The 20,036-nt window shown below is 52.9% G+C and overlaps 1 protein-coding gene across 3 annotated transcripts in view; it reads right to left on the bottom strand.

The window, feature by feature from the left end:
- Nucleotides 1-20,036, bottom strand: part of SEZ6L (seizure related 6 homolog like) — a 165,278-nt gene that overhangs the window by 44,211 nt on the left and 101,031 nt on the right. For all 3 annotated transcript variants that reach the window (XM_028528061.2, XM_036014924.1, XM_036014925.1), the window contains exons 2-9: nt 14,796-15,554; nt 14,437-14,570; nt 13,468-13,660; nt 11,406-11,591; nt 7,562-7,727; nt 4,720-4,886; nt 3,606-3,800; nt 1,959-2,097 (exon numbers count right to left, since the gene is read on the bottom strand). In XM_028528061.2, the coding sequence (XP_028383862.1) occupies nt 1,959-2,097; nt 3,606-3,800; nt 4,720-4,886; nt 7,562-7,727; nt 11,406-11,591; nt 13,468-13,660; nt 14,437-14,570; nt 14,796-15,554 (1,939 nt within the window). The remainder of the gene's footprint in view (nt 1-1,958; nt 2,098-3,605; nt 3,801-4,719; nt 4,887-7,561; nt 7,728-11,405; nt 11,592-13,467; nt 13,661-14,436; nt 14,571-14,795; nt 15,555-20,036) is intronic.

The following is a 20,036-nucleotide window of genomic DNA, read 5'->3' as shown; positions in this document are numbered from 1 at the left end:
GATGTAGGTTGCGTGCTCCACGGGGGACGTGGAACCTCCCCCTGGAGGGACGGTTCTCTCCCCGCTGACCCCATCTCGGAGCCTGTCTGGGGTCCCACGTGACCTTCACTCTGGCTCAGCACCTGGTGCCCAGACTACCTAGAAGAACATGTGGCCTGCCCAACCCCCCAGCCCCGCACTTGGCCCCGAGCTCTGCCAGTGGGTCTGAGCGTCACTGGTCTGGAGGGCCCCCGAGGTCCTCTCACTCTGGCCCCCGCCTCTAAGTCCGTGGAGGCAGACCCTTCAATACCGTGACTCTCAGAAACCTTCTCTTGGGGGTCTTCCCACTGCTGTTACTTCACTTGATAATTTCTAGGCAACATGCTATTTCTTAACCAGGTTCCTTACGATGTAATAAACATGGTTTATTGATCAACGGAGGCCCCTCCTGGGAGAATTCACACATTGTTTACTTTTTTCCCTCCTTGCGCATCACAGGCAGTTGGGCGTGAATTTGAGCTCACATTCTGGCCTAGAAATCTCCTGCGTGTACGCCACAGAAACGCGGCTGTTAAAAGACCCTCCTTACAGTTCAGAGACACTGGGCCAGGGAAGAGCCCACAGTCCCGAGGCTGGGGGTGGAGGAGACAGACTCCTGGCCCAGGTTGGCCGGGCTTCAGGTCCCCAAGAGGCGGGGTCTGTGAATCTCTGGCTCGGTCTGAGCAGGAGGTCCTGGGATAGCCTCAGAGGACACTTCCACTCTCTCTAAGGGACAGCTTCAAAAGATAGTCACTAATCATTTTGCAAATAATTTCCCTCTATATTTGCAAAGCTCCTCTGCAGAGCCAGGCAGCCAAGTCCTGCCTCCCAGCCAGCTGGGTTTGCACGTCAGCCTTGAGAGGCCAGCTGACCTCAGAGGTCATGGCTGCATCCAGAGAGGCTCTTTAGAACTTGGCATTCCCCCTGTCCCCAGCCACGGTGTCTGGGTCTGCCTGGAAGCCTTGTCTTCTGCTTCTCCAGACACTGCCATCTGCCTCTGTCCCCTTCCCAGCTCCGTCTCACATGAGGGCAGCATAAAGAGCATGAATGAGCAGCCACAAAAGCCTGGACTCAAATTTCAGCTCTGCTACTTGCCAGCTGGGCGATCCTAATCCAGACGATAGGGTACCAGGCAGGGTCTTTTTCTTTGTGAGGATTACCTGAGATACACATGTTTAGAGCTATCATCGGTGCATCTGGCCCCGTTCCCTGGGAGTGCCCAGTCCCCAGGGAGTTGATGGAGGGAGTTCTAATTGGCACATGTAATAAGCACCACCACTGAGTACAGGAAGCAGCCGCACAGCCAGCAAGTCCATTCACTACAGCATTTCTTCACTAGAAATCATTTCCTGAGCACCTGCTATGTGTCAGGCTGTGTGTTAGACCCTGGGACAGAGCTACATCAGACCAGGCCCAGACTGCAAGGGCCTCTGGTGGGGCTGAGAGAGACAGCTAGGACATACACGACCGCAGTACTGGTGACACTAGACATTCGGTCTTTTGAAAATGCTGTGCATACTCTCGCCTTTGCATAATCTGTTCCTATTGGGTGCATTCGCTCCAGCTCATCCTTGAGTTCTGAGCTTTAGTATCAGGTCCCCTGGGAAGGCTTTTCTGATCTTCTGCTTTATATCAAATCCCCGTTATATGATCTCACAGCACCACACACCTATCCTTACATCAATTACCAGAGTGACAGAATGCAGTTATTGGTGCATTTCCTCACGTAATGCCTGCTTCCTTGGTAGATGGAATTCCCTAAGCACAGGGACTCTCTCTCTGTGTGCATGAGGCTGTTTTCTTCACCATTGGGAACCAAGTTCTTTGCACAGCCCCTGACACATAGTAGATGCTTATTTAATACTGGCTGAAAGAATAAAGCAGGCCTAATTTCTTCCCCACTCTGGATGGGGGGGTGGTGTCTACCAGTAAACACTCACAATTGGATGTCTAAGAAGATCCGTTTCTCCTCCCCTACGTGGATCTTCCAGATGCAGTCTTCACCTTCCACATATGGCTCTGGCCAGTTTGGGGACAGCACCACCCCGGCCACAGCAGAGAGCTCCCCACCACACATGGCTGGAATAGACAGACAGACAGACAGACAGACACACTTCATTTATGAGGAAGCCAATATGGCACAGCGGTTAAGAGTGTGGGCTACGAAGTCACGCAGCCACAGCTCGCCATGGTGGGGGGACAGGTGCCTTCACCCAGGAAGCCCATGCACGTCTGTGGGACGATGAAATTGGGGCTGGCCTCCCCCCTCCTGTAGCTGAGGGTAGGTGAGGATGGAGCTGTAGTCCCGTCAGGACCACGGACAGAGCCCAACGTTCTGAATGAAGCCTCAGCTGCCCTGCTCTCGTGCAGGGTGAGTAGTGGCTAAGAAATGGTACCTTCAGGCCAGGTGGACCTGCATCCGAGGCTTGCCTTGGCCGCCAACACACTGTGTGTGTTACCTGCGAGGCAGGTAACTCCTTGGAGCCTCCGTTTCCCTTCTCTGTGGAGCTGGAGTAATACCACCGCTGATGCCATTGGGTTATTCTGAAGCTTAACTGAACTCAGGGGTGTCCAACACAGCACAGTGCCTGGCACAAGGCAAGTGCTCAGTAATCCTTAGTTCTTATGACTGTGAAGGACCCCGGCTCTGAACTGGAAGCAGAGGTAGGGCCGTACCTGGCACCTGGCCCTTTAAATTCTGCTCTGTGTTTACCGCTTTGGAAAGTTCTCAACGTGGCAGAGGCCAAAGCACCAATAAATTCCGCTCTGTTAAACCAGCACATTTAATACAGAGATCAATCCCTCACCACGGCGGGGCTGTTATTTCACGCCAACCACCATCCAGGCGGCAGCTGCCAGGAGCGAGGGAGGCTCCTGCTCATTACTTCCATGCTCCACAGGCATCGGGTGCAGGGTGCCTACCTGGGCTCAGAGTGGGGAAATGGGGAGGGCAGGGCACTGGGGGCCCAGGTGGATGAGGGATCTACATAGCCAGCACTGTCCAGGGGGCTCAGAGTGCGGGTTTCTGAGAACAGAGAGACCTGAGTTCCATTCCCGCCTCTGCCAATTACCCTCGTTGTGCTCTTAGGCCTGGCATTCACAGCCTCAGCTTAGTCATCTGTAACTGGGGGCAATAGGAAGGGTTGTTGTGAGGATTAAATCAGACAATGCCCACCCAGTCCTTGGCAGAGTGTCTGAAACACAGCGCTGGCATTCCCATTAACAACGGTCATTATCATTACTATCACTAATTGGGCCCAGGACTGCCCGTGCTATTGGGTGGGCTGGCATCACACAGGGTGCACTACAGAGGGACCCCAGAGCAGCTGAGATCAACACAGAGATCTTGTTGCTAAGCTACGCACTAGTGACTTGTGCCTGGAGAAAGAGGCACCTTTTCAGATTTATGCATTCCGCAGCTTTCTCAAGGACAAGCAGCAAACCTGACCCCAAGGACGGTGAGTCCCGGAAAGGGTCCCCATATTTGAATTGGTGTGTAAACTGGTGACAGGCCTCTACACAGAGGCCTTGGCTTTTTCATCTGAGGAGGGGGAGGCCCCTGGGGGGGTGACGGTGGGGTCGCTCACCTCTGCACAGGGGCTCTGTGTCATTCCAGTACGGGTCCCGCATGTTGATGCACTCAATGACGGCCGGGCCCTGCTCCAGGGAGTGACCGGGGTCACAGGTGAACTCCACGACGGTCCCGATGTTGTAGGTCAGGTCGGACGTGGTGAAGTTCCCATTCTGAATGTAGGGCTCGTAGCAGTGGCCTTTCTCGAAGGCTGGGGAGGGGACACAAGAGAGGGACAGTGGCTCAGATGAGCCAGGGGCCACTCACAGTGCAGTGTCGCAAAAGGTGGGCCCTTCCCGACACTTAGGGATGCCCCCAGGGACACAAGCACCGGCCTCCGTGACCTGGTTCCAGCTGACCTGCTGAAGGAAGGGCCCCCGGGCCATGCACTTGGCTTCTGGGGGGTCTCATTTTTTTTTCTTATTTAAAATGGAGCTAAGCATCCCTGCCCTCCCAGCCCTCCTGAGTTTTTAGGTTTAATTCCTTTTAATATCCCGTAGGGGTTCTTTTTTATGTCCCTCAACTGGGAGTCTTGATTTCTGCCACTTGAAGCCATCAATTTGTCTAAGAAAAAGATAAACTTTTCTTAGGGAAGACAGAACGGAAAGTTCCCCAAGGCACATGCAATAATACCGAAGGGCGTCCTTTCTCCAAGGATCAGGACTGCCCAGGACAGGCCCTTGCTAGTGATTCTGGGAGGAAGGGGGGCTGGACTCTAAGGGGTCCCACAGAGCAGAGGAGAGCTTACAGGACCAGACTCAAGCTGGACAGAAGTCTTAGCTCCGTGTTTTTTGCCAACCAGTGACCTTGAGTGAGTCGCTCAGGTTCCCTAGCCCTAGTTTCCTCAGTTCAAAGATAATAACAGCTCTCACATTGCAGTGTGGTGAGCATTAAATGCACACTGGATGTAAGACACTGGGCACATAGTAAGTGCTCAGTAAAGGGTAGGAATTGTTTGTTAGGAAAGCTAAGTCTGCTTCTGCAAGTCTGAGAGTCCATCTGGCCGCTGGGTCTCCCTTATCCCTGGACGGCCAGATTGCTACCTCCCAGGACCCAGTCCCAGCTGCACCATGCTTCCCCTGATCCCACCCCAGCACCCCAGCAGAGGGGGAGGCCCCATGGGCCCTCACCCTCGAACCGGATGTTGAAGGAGGAGGCTGCCCGCGCCTGGTCGGACGTGAACTCGATTCGGATGCTGTTGCCCTCACTCAGCAGGCCCTCGAAGGGGACGCTCTCGGTTTGAAAGGAGTCGTAGAGAAGAGCGGACCTGTTGGTCAGCCCACTGTAGACCTTCATCCTGGTGGGGGGAGAGGAGAAGAGGGCCGCTGAGCATCCTCTCGGGCCACGGACACACGGCAGCAGGAGGGATGTGCAGGGAGCACCTCTCATCCCCAGATCTGAGTCCCAACTTTGCCCTGTACGTGCCCACAGCAGCTGCTTTACCTGACGGAAGCCGCTTCTTTGTCGGCAGAATGTCTGCCCTGGACTCGTGGATTGATTCTGAGGTTGTAGGAGAAGTGATATGTACATGGAATAAACTGGGCTAGTTAACTGATAGTAACTATTATTACTAATCGGAAAGTTGGGATTAATGAGCTAATATCATTCCTGAAATTGTGGTATAGATAGCCAGACAGTCAGAATCCCCACTCTGGAACTTCTGAGCTCTGTGGCTTTGGACAAGGACACTTCACCTCACCGAGCCTCCGTTTCTTCATCTGTAAAATGGGTACGGTCCCACCTACATCAGGGTGTGAGGATTATAGACAGTGAGTATAACGTGTCCAGGAGAGAATAGGTATATAGGTCAAATTGATGAAGCAGTTGACCCCTAACAGGCTTTTCGGTCACTGCTTCCCAAGAGCACCGTGTGGGGAGTCAGGAGTCCTGACTTCCAGTTTCCAAAGCCCCGCGAAGTTTACACACATCTCAACACGCCTTGGGCCTTAGTCTCTGAGATTGCGAAGGCAGGGATTAGAGCATCTTATCTACTTTACAGGTGGGCTTTGAAAGTCTGATGGATAAAGTGCCCTGAAAAATAAAACGTGTTGGACAAAATGTTGCTATTCACTTTGACTCTTATTAAAACCATTGGATACTTGACTCTTTGCTACTCTTAGTATTTTTAAAGAAATCGTGCCACAGTAGAGAAGAGTATACAAATTTGATAAGTTATGTGTATGGAGTCATAAACAGGCATTGAAAGTCCTTTGAGGGTTTTTTTTTTACTGTGACCTATAAAAGGCTCTCTGTAATGTTGCCCGGATACATTCCCAATGTCCCCCAAATGAATAGATGTTGGTGCTCCTGCCTGTTCATTTTGCCATGTTTCCGCTGTGACTCTGGTGAGGAGGGGGCTGAGGCAGAGGCCGGGAGCCATTCCAAGAGTGAGAGGGGGCCTCTCCACAGTCCTGGTTGCTGCCGACTCTGCTGTATCCTGGGGGCCAAGCCCCAAGGTCTAAGTTTTACACTGTGTCCTTCACCAAGGGTTCAAGGTCTGGCTTCTGAGTCAGTCTCTAGAAGGAAAGACTGGGAACTGGTGTTGTAAAGAGTTCCCCAAGTCCGCCGGATGCTACCAGGAAGCCGTGTTCTGAAAGCCCTGCTCCACACCTCACACTCTAAAGCTGTGGTTTGTTGGGGTGGAGTCGCTCAGGATAAGCCGCACCGCTTGGAGGGACTCGGACAAAAGAGCTGGGTAAGTTCTTCAGTGGCCTGGTGTTTTCTATACGAATTCCTTTCTCCACAATGAGGATGATGGTCTAAGTGTGAAAATCCAAAGAAGCCCGGACACTATAAGCATGCACGACAGTGTGGGGAATGCTTGTGGGAGGGGGTGGGGTGGGGAGAGGAGGGCAAAGGGGGAAAATTAGGCCAACTGTAATAGAATAAATACAAATTTAAAAAAAAGCAAAAAGAATCTGATGGATTCCCGAACTCCAAGGTGCTGGCATTCTGGAGGTGCATACATGCTGCCAGCCCCAAACCCGCGCCCCTCAGCACCCACTGCTCAGATGCTTCCTGCTGGCTTCTCACCCAAAGTCTCTGAGAGTGAGCCAGCCCCACCAGCTCCAAGGGTGGATGGCGGTCCTAGGGAGCTTGTGTGCCCACGAGCATCCTTTCCGCAACCATCGATGGGAGGCGGCAGACGCGTAGCCCAGCGCCCTCGCCCCTCCAGAAGGACCACTCCGAGGCATGTTTGACACTGTTTCCCAGAGAGCCGCAGTGGCTTACCTGGGCCCCTGCTTATCGATGCGGACTGTGCTGACTCTCCTTCCTTCTCACTTTCTCTCTGTTTTCTAGGATCAGCTCCTAAATAAACCACTGTTCCTCACAGCCTTGTCACATCTCTGTTTCCAAGGGAACCAAACTCAAGACAGCAGGCCTAAGCAGCTAAGGTCCTAGTTTTCAAGAACATCCAAGAGTACTCTGGCGTAAGGTCAGAGGATGTCACGGTTTTAAGATTCTGGATTCTGGGTATATTCCTTAGAGTCTGCAGACCTGCTCTCCCTTAGATACTGCACGGTGACTTCTCCCTAGCTCTTTGACATGCATGAGTCTCATCTTTCTTCTACTTTTCTCCTGTTCTCCATGAAGGCCAGTACGTGACTGGACACAGAGCAGATGCTGGATGAACACTCTCCCCTTGTTCAACTACAAAAAGTGATTGTCAGGAGAAAGAATGAGGAGGAGGGGCAGCGTGTGGGGGGTGGTCTGATTCCCTTTTCGCCTCCTCCCTCATCTTGCTGTGTGACCCAGGGCAAGCCCCCTTCCCTCTGTCTGGCCCGGCTGCCTTACCTGTAAGAAGAAGGATCAACGCTGACGATTGCTAGGATTTTTGCCATCCTCCTAGCTCTTTCGTTCTTAACTTCCACAAGCCAGAATTTCAGCCATTCCAAGACTCCAAGTCCCTAGCCACATTCTAACACTCTGGGAGGGAGGGAGGGAGGCTGGCCGGGGCCCTCCGAGGTTTACCTGTCCTTCTCGTGGAGTGAGAGCCGCTCGAAGTGAAGGTGCAGCTTCTGGCCCTCTGGAGCTTCAATCGTCCACACGCAGAACTGACTCCCATTGGCGTTTCCAGGGTAACTTGGGGAGAGGACGTGGCCGATGGTGGCGTTGTGCACAGCCCCTCCACACGGGGCTGGGGGCAGAAAGTAAGGGTGAGTGGGTGATGGGGGAGGGGGAGAAAGGAGGAGGGGAGAGGGGGAGGGGGGAAGAGAGAGAGAGAGAGAGAGAGAGAGTTACATCCTCCCCGATCCCCACTCCTACCCATTCACGGGAGAAGCAGGACGGTAGGGGAGACCAAAGGAAAGCCCTGTCCTCTGGGTGGGCCCCCCTGTGTGACAGGAAGTCTCACTCCACGGTCGGAGCCATTGCTGCCTGTGTTCCGTGGCAGGAAATAACTGTGATTTAAGGATGCTTCAACGGTGCTGGCTGCGCTCTGCTTCTTAATTATACAGTGGTCATCAAGAAAGACATAAAGAGGCAGTTTACAGAAGATAAAATACACTTTTAGTACATAGCAAGCACTAAAAAATTCAGACCCCCTAATAATAAAGAAATGCAAATGTAAACTGTATCCTATTCTCACCCACCAAATTGGTCAAGGGGAAAAGTAACAATAACCCGGCGATAATGGGGTGACGGGAAACGGCCACTCTCACTCAGGACTGGTTAGAATGCAAATTGTATCAACTCTCAGGACAGAGTTTTAGTGAAACAGCTTAGATAGTATTTTCAAGCGCTGTGACCTAATAATTAAGGTTCTGGGAATTTGCTCTAAGAAAAGGTTTATGGGTTTTCACAGAAGTTGATGAATGAGGATGTTTATTGCTGGACTTCTTCTAAGAGACAAAGATGAGAAACAACATGAATGTCCACTCACAGGAGACTGGTAAAATAAAGACATTCCACGAATGCAGCTTTTAAAGAACCACATTCTCCAAAGAACACTTGAGAATATAGGAGAATGCTCACTGTATTTTAAGTAAAAAAAAAAAAAAAAGCTAGGAAGTGGTCTGCCACATCTATTTCAATGAGCCGTATGCAAGGGTCAGTTGAGACCATGAACATAATAAACGTGATTTGCTCCTGTATTCTATACATTTGTATTTCTTGAAAGCTTTTTCCAACCAGAACCATATAATACTTTCATCATACAAATCTAATAAGTATTAAAGAGTGATTCATGAACTTGGAAGATTATTACAAGTGTAGAGAGGTAGTCCTACTTGTATTCTTAGGAGATACTTGGTTCTCATTAAATGTTTTTTTGGGGGACTGTACAGCAAACAAGGACTTGTGGTAGGAGAGGAAGGTAGGCAGCTCTCTTTGCTCTGGACTTGGCTGGGACTTAGAGCAAAGACATCGCTAGAGAGCCCTGTTCTCCTTTCAGCACCATGGACAGAGCACCGCGTCGCTCCCCAGGCTGCCTACCGGTCTGTCCTAAATGAGACGCTCACACCTGGCCGGAGCCACATATCTGCTGTGGCTCCAGGACGAGTGACGGAAGCTCCCTGAACCTCGAACTCACCGTAAAATGGCAATAATACTCCCACCCTCCTTAGACAGCCGCGGTGAGGAACCAGGGACATGCTGCATGCAGGGGGCTCGGCGCAGTCCCTGGCACAGAGTAGGCGCTGAAGCAGAGCCAGCATTAGCGTCCTACGACTCAGGAGCTAAGGAGGTGGAGGACACTGTCCGTGAGGGGGGCGCTGGCCATCTGTCCTCCTCGAGCTGCTCCTCATTTGCTGCCTTTCCACCCTTTTCTTGCTTTATTAAGCCGGCCGATAGCTCTCTTTGGTTTCAATTTGCCAGCCGTGGCTCTCCATCTATCTTTCTTAGCACAAATTGAGGTTTAATTTCTCCTTGATTTCACACATAGATAAAAATTAACGTGAGAGAGGTGCAGAGACCAACTACCCTATGGTTTTTTTTTCTCTCCTTGTTAAAAAGAAAAGAAGGAAAACTCTGAAAGGCCTTGGGGGAACAATACTGCAACCATTAAATCTCAGAATTTATTATCAGCTCTCATGCGCTCTTTGGATTCCACTGATTATGGAGAGTAGGAGTTATGTTTATTGTTCTAAGTGTTCTCCTTGCGTGTGGCTCATGGCCTGGCACATAGTAGGCATTCAGTTAATATGGCAGCTTTGCCCTCCTGGTCACCATCAGGACTTTTGAGAATCTAATAAGACTTTGCTGTCTTGGTAGCCGAGAGGGGTCAAGGCTTTGCCCACTGGTCAGGAACCGGGTGGAATGACCCAGTGCCTCTCAGTCTACAATGTGCATGTGCGTTACACAGGGGGCATGTTAAGATGTATATGTTGATTCCACTGGCCTTGCATGAGGGCCAGGATTGTGCATTTCTAATAATCTCACTGGTCTGCAGACCACGTTTTGCATAGTGAAGGTGCAGGAAGGAAAAAACTCGGGAGGAGCAGGTTTCTGGACTCAGTCAATGTGTGTCTGGTGACTCTGGGCGAGTGCCTTCACCTCCACGAGCCTCAGTCTCCTGGTCTGTGTGATGGGGAGAAGGGTTCCACCACGTGGGATTGCTGTGAGGAGTTACTGCAGCCTTGACATTGTGCTCAGTACATATGAACTGAGCTCATGGCCACAGCCACACCAAAGGTACAAGCAACAACAGAAAAAATAGATAAATTAGACTTTGTCACAATCACTTTTTTTTGTATCAAAGGACATTATCAAGAAGTGAAAGGACAAGCCACAGGATGGAGAAAATATTCTCAAATCATATATCTAATGAGGGTCTCATAGCCAGGATATAACTCCTTCAATTCAGCAATAACAAGTCAAACAACCACATAAAAAATGGGCGAAGGCTTAAATAGACATTTCTCTTAGAATATATACAAATGGCCAAAGAGCACGTGTGAAGCTCAATATTATTGGCCATCAGGGAAATGCAATCAAAACCACAATTAGATATCACTTCATACCTACTAGCATGACTATAATAATAAAAAGATAATACAAAGAAAACATGGAAAATAACAAGCATTAGTGAGGATGTGGAAAATTTGTTCTCTTGAACGTGGCTGGTGGGACTGGAAAACGGTGGTGCAGCCACTGTGGAAAATAGTCTGACAGTTCCTGAAAAAGTCAGACATGGAATTACTGCATGATCCAGCAGTTCTACTTCTGGGTCATCCTTCCACCCCTCAGAACCCAGAGAAATGAAAATACACGTTCACACAAAAACTTTCACACAGGTATTCATAGCAGCATTATTCATAAGAGCCCAAATTGGAAACGATTCAAATATCTACCAATGGATGGAGAGATAAAATGTGGTCTATCTAACAATGGAATATTATTCAGCCATAAAAAAAGAAATGAAGTTCCGATACACAGCACGACAAGGATGAACCTTGGAAACGATACGATTAGTGAAAGAAGCAAGTCACGAAAGATCACAGATTGCGTGATCCCATTTACAGGAAGTGTCCACGGTGGGCAAATCCACAGAGACACAAAGAGTGTGGGTGGTTGCCAGGACTGAGGGGGAGGGGACCATGGGGAGTGGTTGCTAATGAGGACGGAGTCCCCACATGGGGGGTGGTAAGAATGCTCTGGAACCACACAGCGGGGGTGGTTGCACAGTACAGGGAGTGCATGAGATGTCACTAATGGTCCGTGTTACGTGATGGGTGTTTTGTAGCAGTTATCTGTATTGGGAGCAGTCTCTCCCCTGGGGAAAGAGCCTAAGCCCAAGGTCGGTCTTAACGCCCTGGGGGTTGGTCCCTCCCCTCTCACTGCACCGTGCCCGTGCGGCCCGGCTGAGGCTGCAGTGTACCTGAGCAGATGGGCTCGTGGCTGCTCCAGTGGGGCTTGGAGGCGTTGATGCACGTCAGCGTCCTGGCGCCCTGGAGCTCGTAGCCCGGGTGGCAGTGGAAGTGGGCCACCCCGCCCGAGTGCAGGTCCATCACCGTGACGTCCCCGTAGTCCGGCCGGCGGGGGAAGTTGCAGCTCAGCATGAAGGCTGGGAGGAAATGCAGAGGCAGACGGTCACCCCTCCGAGGGTGCAGACGGAGAACGTGACCCACTTCTGGGGGCCAGTGGGTGCTGAGGAGGAAAGCTGAGGCCCCTGGGGACCCAGGAAGGCTGGAGGCGAGTATGCCTGTCTCCTGTCAATTACACAGGGAGCACGTGGTCCAGAGCTCCCGGCCCTGGCTGACCGGAGACAGCAGGTTTGGGGTGCAAAATGAGCTCCTGAGCCTCCTTTGAGCCTCTCTCCACATGGACCTAGAACAGCCTTCTCCCGGGGAAAGGAGGGGCAGTGTTGCCCTTGTGGGGGGAGTCCCACCTGCACAAATGCTTCAGAAGTTTGTTAACTATGCGGACTCCTGGACCTGAATGAGAATAGCCAGCCCTTCGGGAAATGTCGGAGGAGAGGAAAGCTTGAAAACAATCGTCCTGGGAGGCAAGTGGCTGGGCTTTGGAAGGAGACCAAGTTGAATTTACTTCCTTCCCTATCACTTAGACAATGTGTGACTTTGAGAAAGTGATACAGTGCCCTAAACGTCACTTTCCATTAACTTTCCAGCAGAGTGGACGATTGTCCTCACCTCCCCAGAGGTGGTGAGGATGACATGGGAAGTGCCTGGCACACGGGTGGCGTTCGCTGCACCGGGGTGGCAGCAGGGGGCATGTGGCTCTGTTGAGTGCCTCGGTTTTCTGAAGTGGATGCTCAGCTCCTCCTAGCTCCGCCCCCCACTGCGGTCTGCTCTCCCCTGCATCACGGGGCCCCTGCACTCTCGGCATCCAAGTGCCTGGCTCAGCAAGGGATCTTCCCCATTGTTTTAATCAGCAAAGACAACAATATCGAAAAGTTGTGATGAAATGAACGCTCCCATATCCAGCCATCCACTTGTTTCAGAGACGTTAAAACTGAATTGTTTTTCCAGATATCTGGTCCGTCTGATGGGAACATGGATGGTCCCCAATTTCTAGATGGCTGGCCACTGACCCCACTTTCCACTCCAATATTTGGAGAGTTGAGCGGGGGGAGTTCCTAGTGAAGGGAAGTAAGCCAAGGCTGTGGGAACCGCCCAGGAAGTGGGAACTTGGGAAAACGAGGGAGAGCAAGAGAGAAAGAAGACAGGATGGAGGGTGGGAGTGAAGAGAGGGAGAGGAGGACAGGGAGAAATAAAGGAAGCAAGAAAATACAGAAGTAGAGAGGGGGAAGGGAGAAGGAAGGAAGAAAAGAGAGAAATGAACAGGAAGCACAAGAAGGTGGATTCAGAAGCAGGTGAAATGGCAAGAAAGCAATGCTGGGGAAGGAAAAAGGGACAGGGACCCTGGTGGCCGGGCCCTGTACCGAAGTCCACGGACTCTCATGTATCGAACGCAGGAGCTGTGAACTTGGACGGGGAAGCGAGGCTTTCTCATCCTCACGAACATGTAACTGCACTGTGGTGCTTCCCTCAGGCACGAACGTGGGAACGAATTGCAACGTAGCCACAGAACCTCTGACTTTGTCACCGATCACAGATATTCACAGATATTTTCCCGTCATAATGGATAGCTTGACATATTTCTTACGCTCCTCAGAGCTTTGAAATTACAGTGATTATCAGAGCTTCCAGGAGATTTTAGTATTTAACGTGTTAAGGAGGTACACAGATTATGGTATCAGAGATTAAAGCAATATTTTGACAACCGTAATTCGCTATGACTGGTTCCCTTCTTAGTTGACATAGTTTTTTTTATGCTCTTACGCACATTGTTTGGAGAAGAGGTCTATAGGTACTACCAGACTGCCAGGGGGACCCCGGGACAAAAAGTTTGAGAGCCCACAGTTTCCGGAGGGAAAGGGAGGCGAACGGCCGCATCCCGCCAGCCTTGGCCGAGCCTACCCTGGTAGTGCAGCTGGAAGGTGCCCAGGCCGTCGTCCTGGAAGGTCCGGAAGTAGACAGAGATGGTGTTGGTGGGGCTTCGGATGACCTGCCCCTCCACCAGGAGCGTCTGGTTGGCCAGGACGGTCAGCGTGGGGCCGTCCACCCCTCGGATGGACAGCAGCTCCCCGTCGGACAGGTTGACACTCTTCACCTGGGGGCAGGTGGGGGCAGGGGACAGAGAGAAACTGAGTCACGTCTGAGCCACGGAAAAGGCACATATCCAGACCTCTGACCTTGGCCCAGAAGGGCCTCAACCCCGTGGTACCAGCCTCTTCTTCCCGCTCCACCCGGTTTTCTCCTCGTGGGACAGTGAACCGGACGGTTAGCCGCTCCCAGCCCCGTCTCTTCAGGCCCGTCACTCTACGGGGCTGCCAGCCGGGGCAGGTCTGGAGCCAGGGTGAGTGTGTGTAGGTGGTAATGCACATTGGGTATGCTCTCGGGCCGAATGCTCCCTGTGCATTGTCATATCTACTCTTCCCCTTGACTCTGTAAAGTAACATTATCACCTTTATCCCCTGATGGGGGAACTGAGGCTCAGAGAGGCGGAGTCCCCTTGCCCAACGCCATGCAGCTTTAACTGGTAGGCTAAGACCCCAAAATCCAGGTGTCTGAACCCGGCATCGCCTTCATTTTCCATCTGAGTTTACAGGCAAAAGTTTACGGTTGGAACGAACCAGGTGGGGCTTCCCTGTGTGTGTGTGTGTGTGTGTGTGTGTGTGTGGTACGCAGGGCATCAGAAGGCTTTCCTTCCTTCTGGGTATAATGCCTCACAGGGTACGGGCATGCCCTTTCCTTCACGTGTGCCCAGCCGGGGCGAGGAGAGGCCCGGACGAGTGCGGGTGCTAACGGAGGTCTGGCTCGGACGGTCCTCCAGAGACTTCCTGCTGGAAGAGGCGGCAGCCGCTAGGGGCGCCCTGCGGCGGTTACCTGGAGCTCCACCCCGTAGCCGGTGTAGACTGTCACGTTGTATGTGCATTCGAGGAAGTTGTTGAGGGGCAGGGGTGGGTAGTCGGTGGAGTCGATGTACCCTTCGGGGTCTGAGAGGCTCACGCTGCAGAGAGCTGGAGGAAAGCGCTTCAGTCAGGACCCGAGAGGAGCTCCGCTGACACGGGAGCATCACTTACCACCTGCTGCTAGGCACTGTTCTGACCAGTGTTCAATAGATGGTAAGGGATGGTGCAGCTGGGACCTCCCCGCCCCCAGGCCCCGCCCCCGGCCCCGCCCCCGGCCCCGCCCCCCTGGGTGCCTGGTGGAGGCTGCAGCAAGCAGGATTGGGGGCTGCATACCTGGTGCCTGCTCAGTCGTGATGACCGTGGTGGTAATGATGGTGGACGTCGTGGTCTCCTGGCTCTCCTCTGAGGCCGAGCCGGTCAGCTCATTCTCACCTTTGTCCATCAAGGTCATCGGACTGGCGTCCTCAGCAGGAGCCTCCTGGGCCTCATCAGGCACCACGGGCTCCCCGGGGTCCGGCCTCTGGGGGAGCGTGTGGGCCACGTAGGGCTGCGAGGTGAAGGGAGAGATCTGCAGCGGCGCGGGCGTCGTGGGGCCCGCACCTTCCTTCCGGTCCAGCCACAGGGGCTCCTCCGACGGCAGCCGAAGGGTCTCCCCACCCGCGGAGGCCACCGGATCGGGGTCCCCCGGTGGGCCAGGTTTCCTTGTGGTCGAGGACAGGAGACCCAGGCCTGGGGATGCGGGCTGGGACCCCACCCTCGCAAGGATGGCTGCGGAGGTGGCCTTTGGTCTCAGCTGTTTCCTGGACGAGTTCACCTGCTTGAGCGAAGGCAGCCTCTTCCTGGGGGGGAGGGTGAGCTTGGTGCTGGGCTCCTCCGGAAGCCGTGTGGACAGGGCCACCGGCTCCGGGTGCGCAGAGGGGGCTGCCCCTTCCAGCTCCGGGTCCTGGAGCTCTTCCCCCGACTGCGCTGGGCTCGGAGGGGCGGTTGTCACTTTCTCTTCCAGGCTGACTTTGCTCGGATGGGTGCTCCCTAGTGCTCCCGAGGGCAGGAGGTAAGTCCCAGAAGGGCCAGCGTCTCCCTCCAGGGGCGCATCTTGGGGAGAGGAGAAAAGCCACCAGTTAGCTTGGGGCTGGGGGGTGTGGGTCCTCCCCCTTCTCTCAGGTTCCCAGGGGAGCCCTCCTGAGGTGGCTCCCAAGGCTCGTGGGGGCTCAGCACAGCCGATTAACAGATACGGGGGCTGCCTCTTTCCCTTCCTCCCTTTCTGCCTCCTTTCCTCCTTTATCCCCTTTCCATCTTCGTTTTCTCTCTCCCTTTCTCTTTGTGCCGGCCATGGAGATGCAGGGTCGACCGTGCCAGGCCTGGGCTAGGCATTTGGGCTACAGAAACCGAGGGCACAGGGGCTGTCTAGTGGTATATGACCTGGGATAGAGAATAGGAAAGTAGAAATAATCACATTCGATGGGATAAATGCTTAGAAAGAGGGAAATTTTGCACGCTACCGGGACAGAGGGGACAGGCCCCTCACCCACTCTGCACAGCAGGACCACTGAGCACAGCTGGGCAGGTGGTTCATGGCACAAGGACCCCCGCTAAGAGGGTGAGTGGGCTGTCATCTGCCCAGACTCTCTCCTTCAGGCTCCATGCCCCGCCCCCCCAAGGGCTGAACTGCCTTCCTGGGACTGAGAATATTTTTTTTTTTACTGAATAATATATAAGTGACCTTGTGGAAGACAGAGAAAGACTTGAGGGTTCGGGATCAGGAGGCCTGGCTGAGGTCAGCAGGAATGCGAGGGGGCAGGGAGCAGAGGTGGGAGCTAATTCCAAAGAAAGCTGGCGAGGTGGGGAGGTCAGGTGGGGCCAGGCCCCGGCGGCCCGGTACACCCTGCTGACGCCTTCTGATTTATTTTCGTCTTGAAAGTGAAACCACTCAGTAATCTTAAATAAGGGCTGGCCCTGGCAGCTCTTTGGCAGAATCACACCTGCCTGAAAAATCAGCTTCACGAACTTATTTGAGGCCCATTCTGCCAGTTGCATGGTGACAAATGGCTTTATCTGAGCCTCAGTTTCTTCAGATGTAAAGTGGGGCTTTAATTCCCTATTTCTGGGGGTTGTCCTCCTTCCATAGGTTAATGCATATAAAACACAAACACATACATGTACATCGTGGGGGGTTACCCAGAGTGAGTGCCTAGCGCCTGCCACCGTTCTTACTGACCCTCAGCAGGAAGCTGGAGTGGTCAGTACACGCCCGATGTCAGTCTCGAGTTAGACGGGACTGATCGCTGTCCTTGTCACTTCTCTGCAGGGAGACACTCACTCAGCCACAGTCTCGGGCCCTCCGGCACTGCCATTTCAATTTATTTCCGCAGCCCTCGGAAAGGCTCATTTACTTCCGCGGAGTCGGCGGCAGCGGCTTAATCTCTATGGGCTGCAACAGTTTGCAACTGGCGCCGGCCAGTGTTCCTGCTGGGTGACACTGATCACTAGCCGGTGTGCCTGGCAGGCCGACGGCGGCGCTGGGCAGGTGTGGACGTGGGGAGGAGAGGGCGCTCGCAGGACCCGAGGGCAGATCAAGGGCATTCAGGGGCCAAGCAGGCTTCCTGGTCGAGAGTGGGAATCGCTGAGTCTTCGGAGTTGAACCTGGGTTCAAATCCTGCCTCTGACAGCGACAGGCCACGAGAGCCTGGGCACGTCCATGAAGCCTCTTTTGTGTAACAGAGATACTCTGTCTACCTCACGGAAATGGTCAGTGTGGGTCTGCTCCAAGGCTGTGGCTTTCATGCTCAGGGTCACTTTTATCAAAAGATTGGTGTCGGCACTCTTTGCAGACTGGAGTGAGCAGAAGGGGACAGGACAAGAAGAGTGGAGTATGAGGGTCAGGGAATCCAGCTCCTGGGACCTAGCCGTGCTCCCGTGAGCAGAGCTCAGAGGCCACCAGGGGCTGAGGGGTCCGGTGGTGGCCCTATCCTGGCCTCTACCCCCTGGGGTAACTCTGTGTAGGCGTCCTCTTGTCTCGGTCTTCTGTCTCCCTGTCCAATGGGCTGCCAGGGCCAGATAAGGGCCATGGGCCCTTCCAGCTCTGACTCTGTCAGTTTCCAGACAGATCGTGTCACTGGCTGTTATCCCTGGCACCTTTTGTTAATCTTGTTTCCAAAAGGGCCCAGTGATGGCTTTGATCCTGACATTGGCTTGTGAGTTTTGTTGGGTCCTGTGGCTACGTTAGTTTCAGCTAGTCCCTTCCTAAAAATGTCCCCTTGATCCCAAGTGGGGGAGGAGAGAGAGAGGAAGAGGAAGAGGGAGGGAGGGAGAGATTAGGAAAATAATTTGTGTGCAAGAAGGTAATAAAAGGATTATAAAGGACATAAAGCATGTTGGTGGGCCTTGGCCAGTAATAATAGTAATATTTATACCATTTTATTTTTGATTATTTGATTGAGTGCTGAATATGTGCTAGGCACGTGCTAACATGCTTTGTGTCCTCATTTAATTTTCCATTCCTCATTTTTAAACGCATTTAATTCTTTCTCAGCCTTATTAGGTAGAAATTATTATTCCTGTTTTGCAGCTGAGCAAATTGAGGCTTTGGGACATTCATTAATGCTCCAAGGTTACAGAGTAAAGCTGGATTCCCAACCTCATTTTCCTGACGTCAAACACCATGCTACCAGCTGTCTGAAGAATTAGGGGGTATTGCCCTGGCTGGGTACTCAGCTGGTTAGAGCGTCATCCCAATATGTTAAGGTTGCAGGTTTGATTCCCAGTGAAGGCACACACAAGAATCAACCAATGAATGCATAAGTGGAACAACAAATCAATCTCTCTCTCTCTCTATCTCCTTCTCTCTCTAAAAATCAATAAATAAAAATAAAAAAACCAATTATGGGGTATTGTGATCACCAACATCCTCCTCCTCAGCTTGAAGCAGCCTCTTCGCCCCAACTCCTCTCTCTAAACCCTCACTCTGTTTGCCTCTCTGCTGGGTGAGCTGTCTGTAGAACCTCCCGGGTGGTACTCCCCAACCCCTGCCCTCGTTACAACACTTGTCATTGGTCTCCTCTGCCGGACCCATCTCGTCTGACTCCCCAGGGGTGGGTCCTGAAAGCTGAAGACTCAAAAGCTTCTCTAGCTACTGTTATTATCACGCAAGTTCATTTTCAGAACTTGGCATCTCACCTAACCTCCCACATGTTCCTCATTCATTTTGCCTTCTGCGCGCCTGGGGTGGCAGGTGGCAAGCATGTGTGGCAGGTGGTGACCCTTTCCAAGGCCTGTGACCTCCCTTGGCGATCCTAGCCCTTTGAGATCCAACACGGCCAATCAGAGCAGAAGGAAATGCGAGGGAGAGATTCCGTAACCAGCTCCCTCCCACGGCCACCACTGACGTCGATGGGGGTGCCCAGGGTGAAACCCTGGAAGCCTCTTAGGAAGTAGGTCCAGCAGACCACTCAGCCCTTCTCCTGTGACAGGCTGACCGCCAAGGAGAGCTGCATATTCACCAGGTGCATTCGCCTCCCTGTCCCTAGTGTTTCCACCTCGGGGCTGAGATATGATGGAACCGCCCTGGCCAGCTCTGAACTTGGGGCCGTGCTCCAGCCAGAGGGGCGTGTGTCTCTGGTCTGCAGTGTGTGCTGCCTGCAAGGCCCGGGGGCCTTGCTCTTTGCCGGGATGCTGGCCAGAGGAGCGCCACACAGAACCAAGTCCTACTGGGAACTGGTCCCAATTGGACTCCAGGGCCCCAGAGATCCAGCACCTTCAGAACTTGCTTGAATGGGCCGGTTAGGCGGGGGGCGCCCATGATCACTGAGTTCAATCCGCCTCTCTTTCTCAGAGCCCTTAAAATGTTCCGCCGCTGCAGTCACATCTGGCTGACCCTTGAACATGCGTGTGCAGTGCCCCGCTCAAACGCTGCCCACCAACCAATGAGTGAAAGCGTCGGGTACCCACTCTCTGCTGATTGGCCCTCTGTGGGGGAGCATCGGCACGCTAGGATGGGGCCCCTGCACCCAGGGGGTTAAGAAGATGGACACCACACAACAGCAGCTGATACAGGTGTCAAAGAGAAGAGATGGAGCTTTCCTTGAGTCCGTGTTGCCGCTGCTCTCCCCTCTCTCCAGAGAATGGAGCAATCTGGAAGGTGGCTGAGCATTTGTTCTGCTGCCCAGGTAGAGGGGGAAGCACATTTCTCTCTCCTTTCTAACTTGGATGGGGAGATGGGAAACTGGACTGGGAAGCATCCCATTACAGTAAAAACTGCAACAGTTCTGAAACTGAAGTTTGGTGTCTTTTTTTAAACCCTCACTTGAGGGCATGTATATTGATTTTAGAGGGAGAGGAAAGGAAGAAGAGAGAGAGGGAGAGAAACATTGATGCGAGAGCAACATCGACCAGCTACTTCTTATAGATACCCCTACAGGGGACTGGACCCACAAACTAGGCATGCGCCCTGACTGGGAATCGAACCCACGATCTTTTGGTTCATGGGACGATGCTTCAACCCACTGAGCCACACTGGCCGGGGCTGGAGGTCTCTGCCTTAAATTCCGGGCAGCCTTGGGATGAATGGTGAGGACCGGC

This window comes from Phyllostomus discolor, chromosome 13 (genome assembly GCF_004126475.2).
Source record: "Phyllostomus discolor isolate MPI-MPIP mPhyDis1 chromosome 13, mPhyDis1.pri.v3, whole genome shotgun sequence".
Taxonomy (NCBI): Eukaryota; Metazoa; Chordata; class Mammalia; order Chiroptera; family Phyllostomidae; genus Phyllostomus; species Phyllostomus discolor.
Note: the sequence above shows the minus strand (reverse complement) of the source record. Positions and strands in the feature narration are given on the sequence as shown.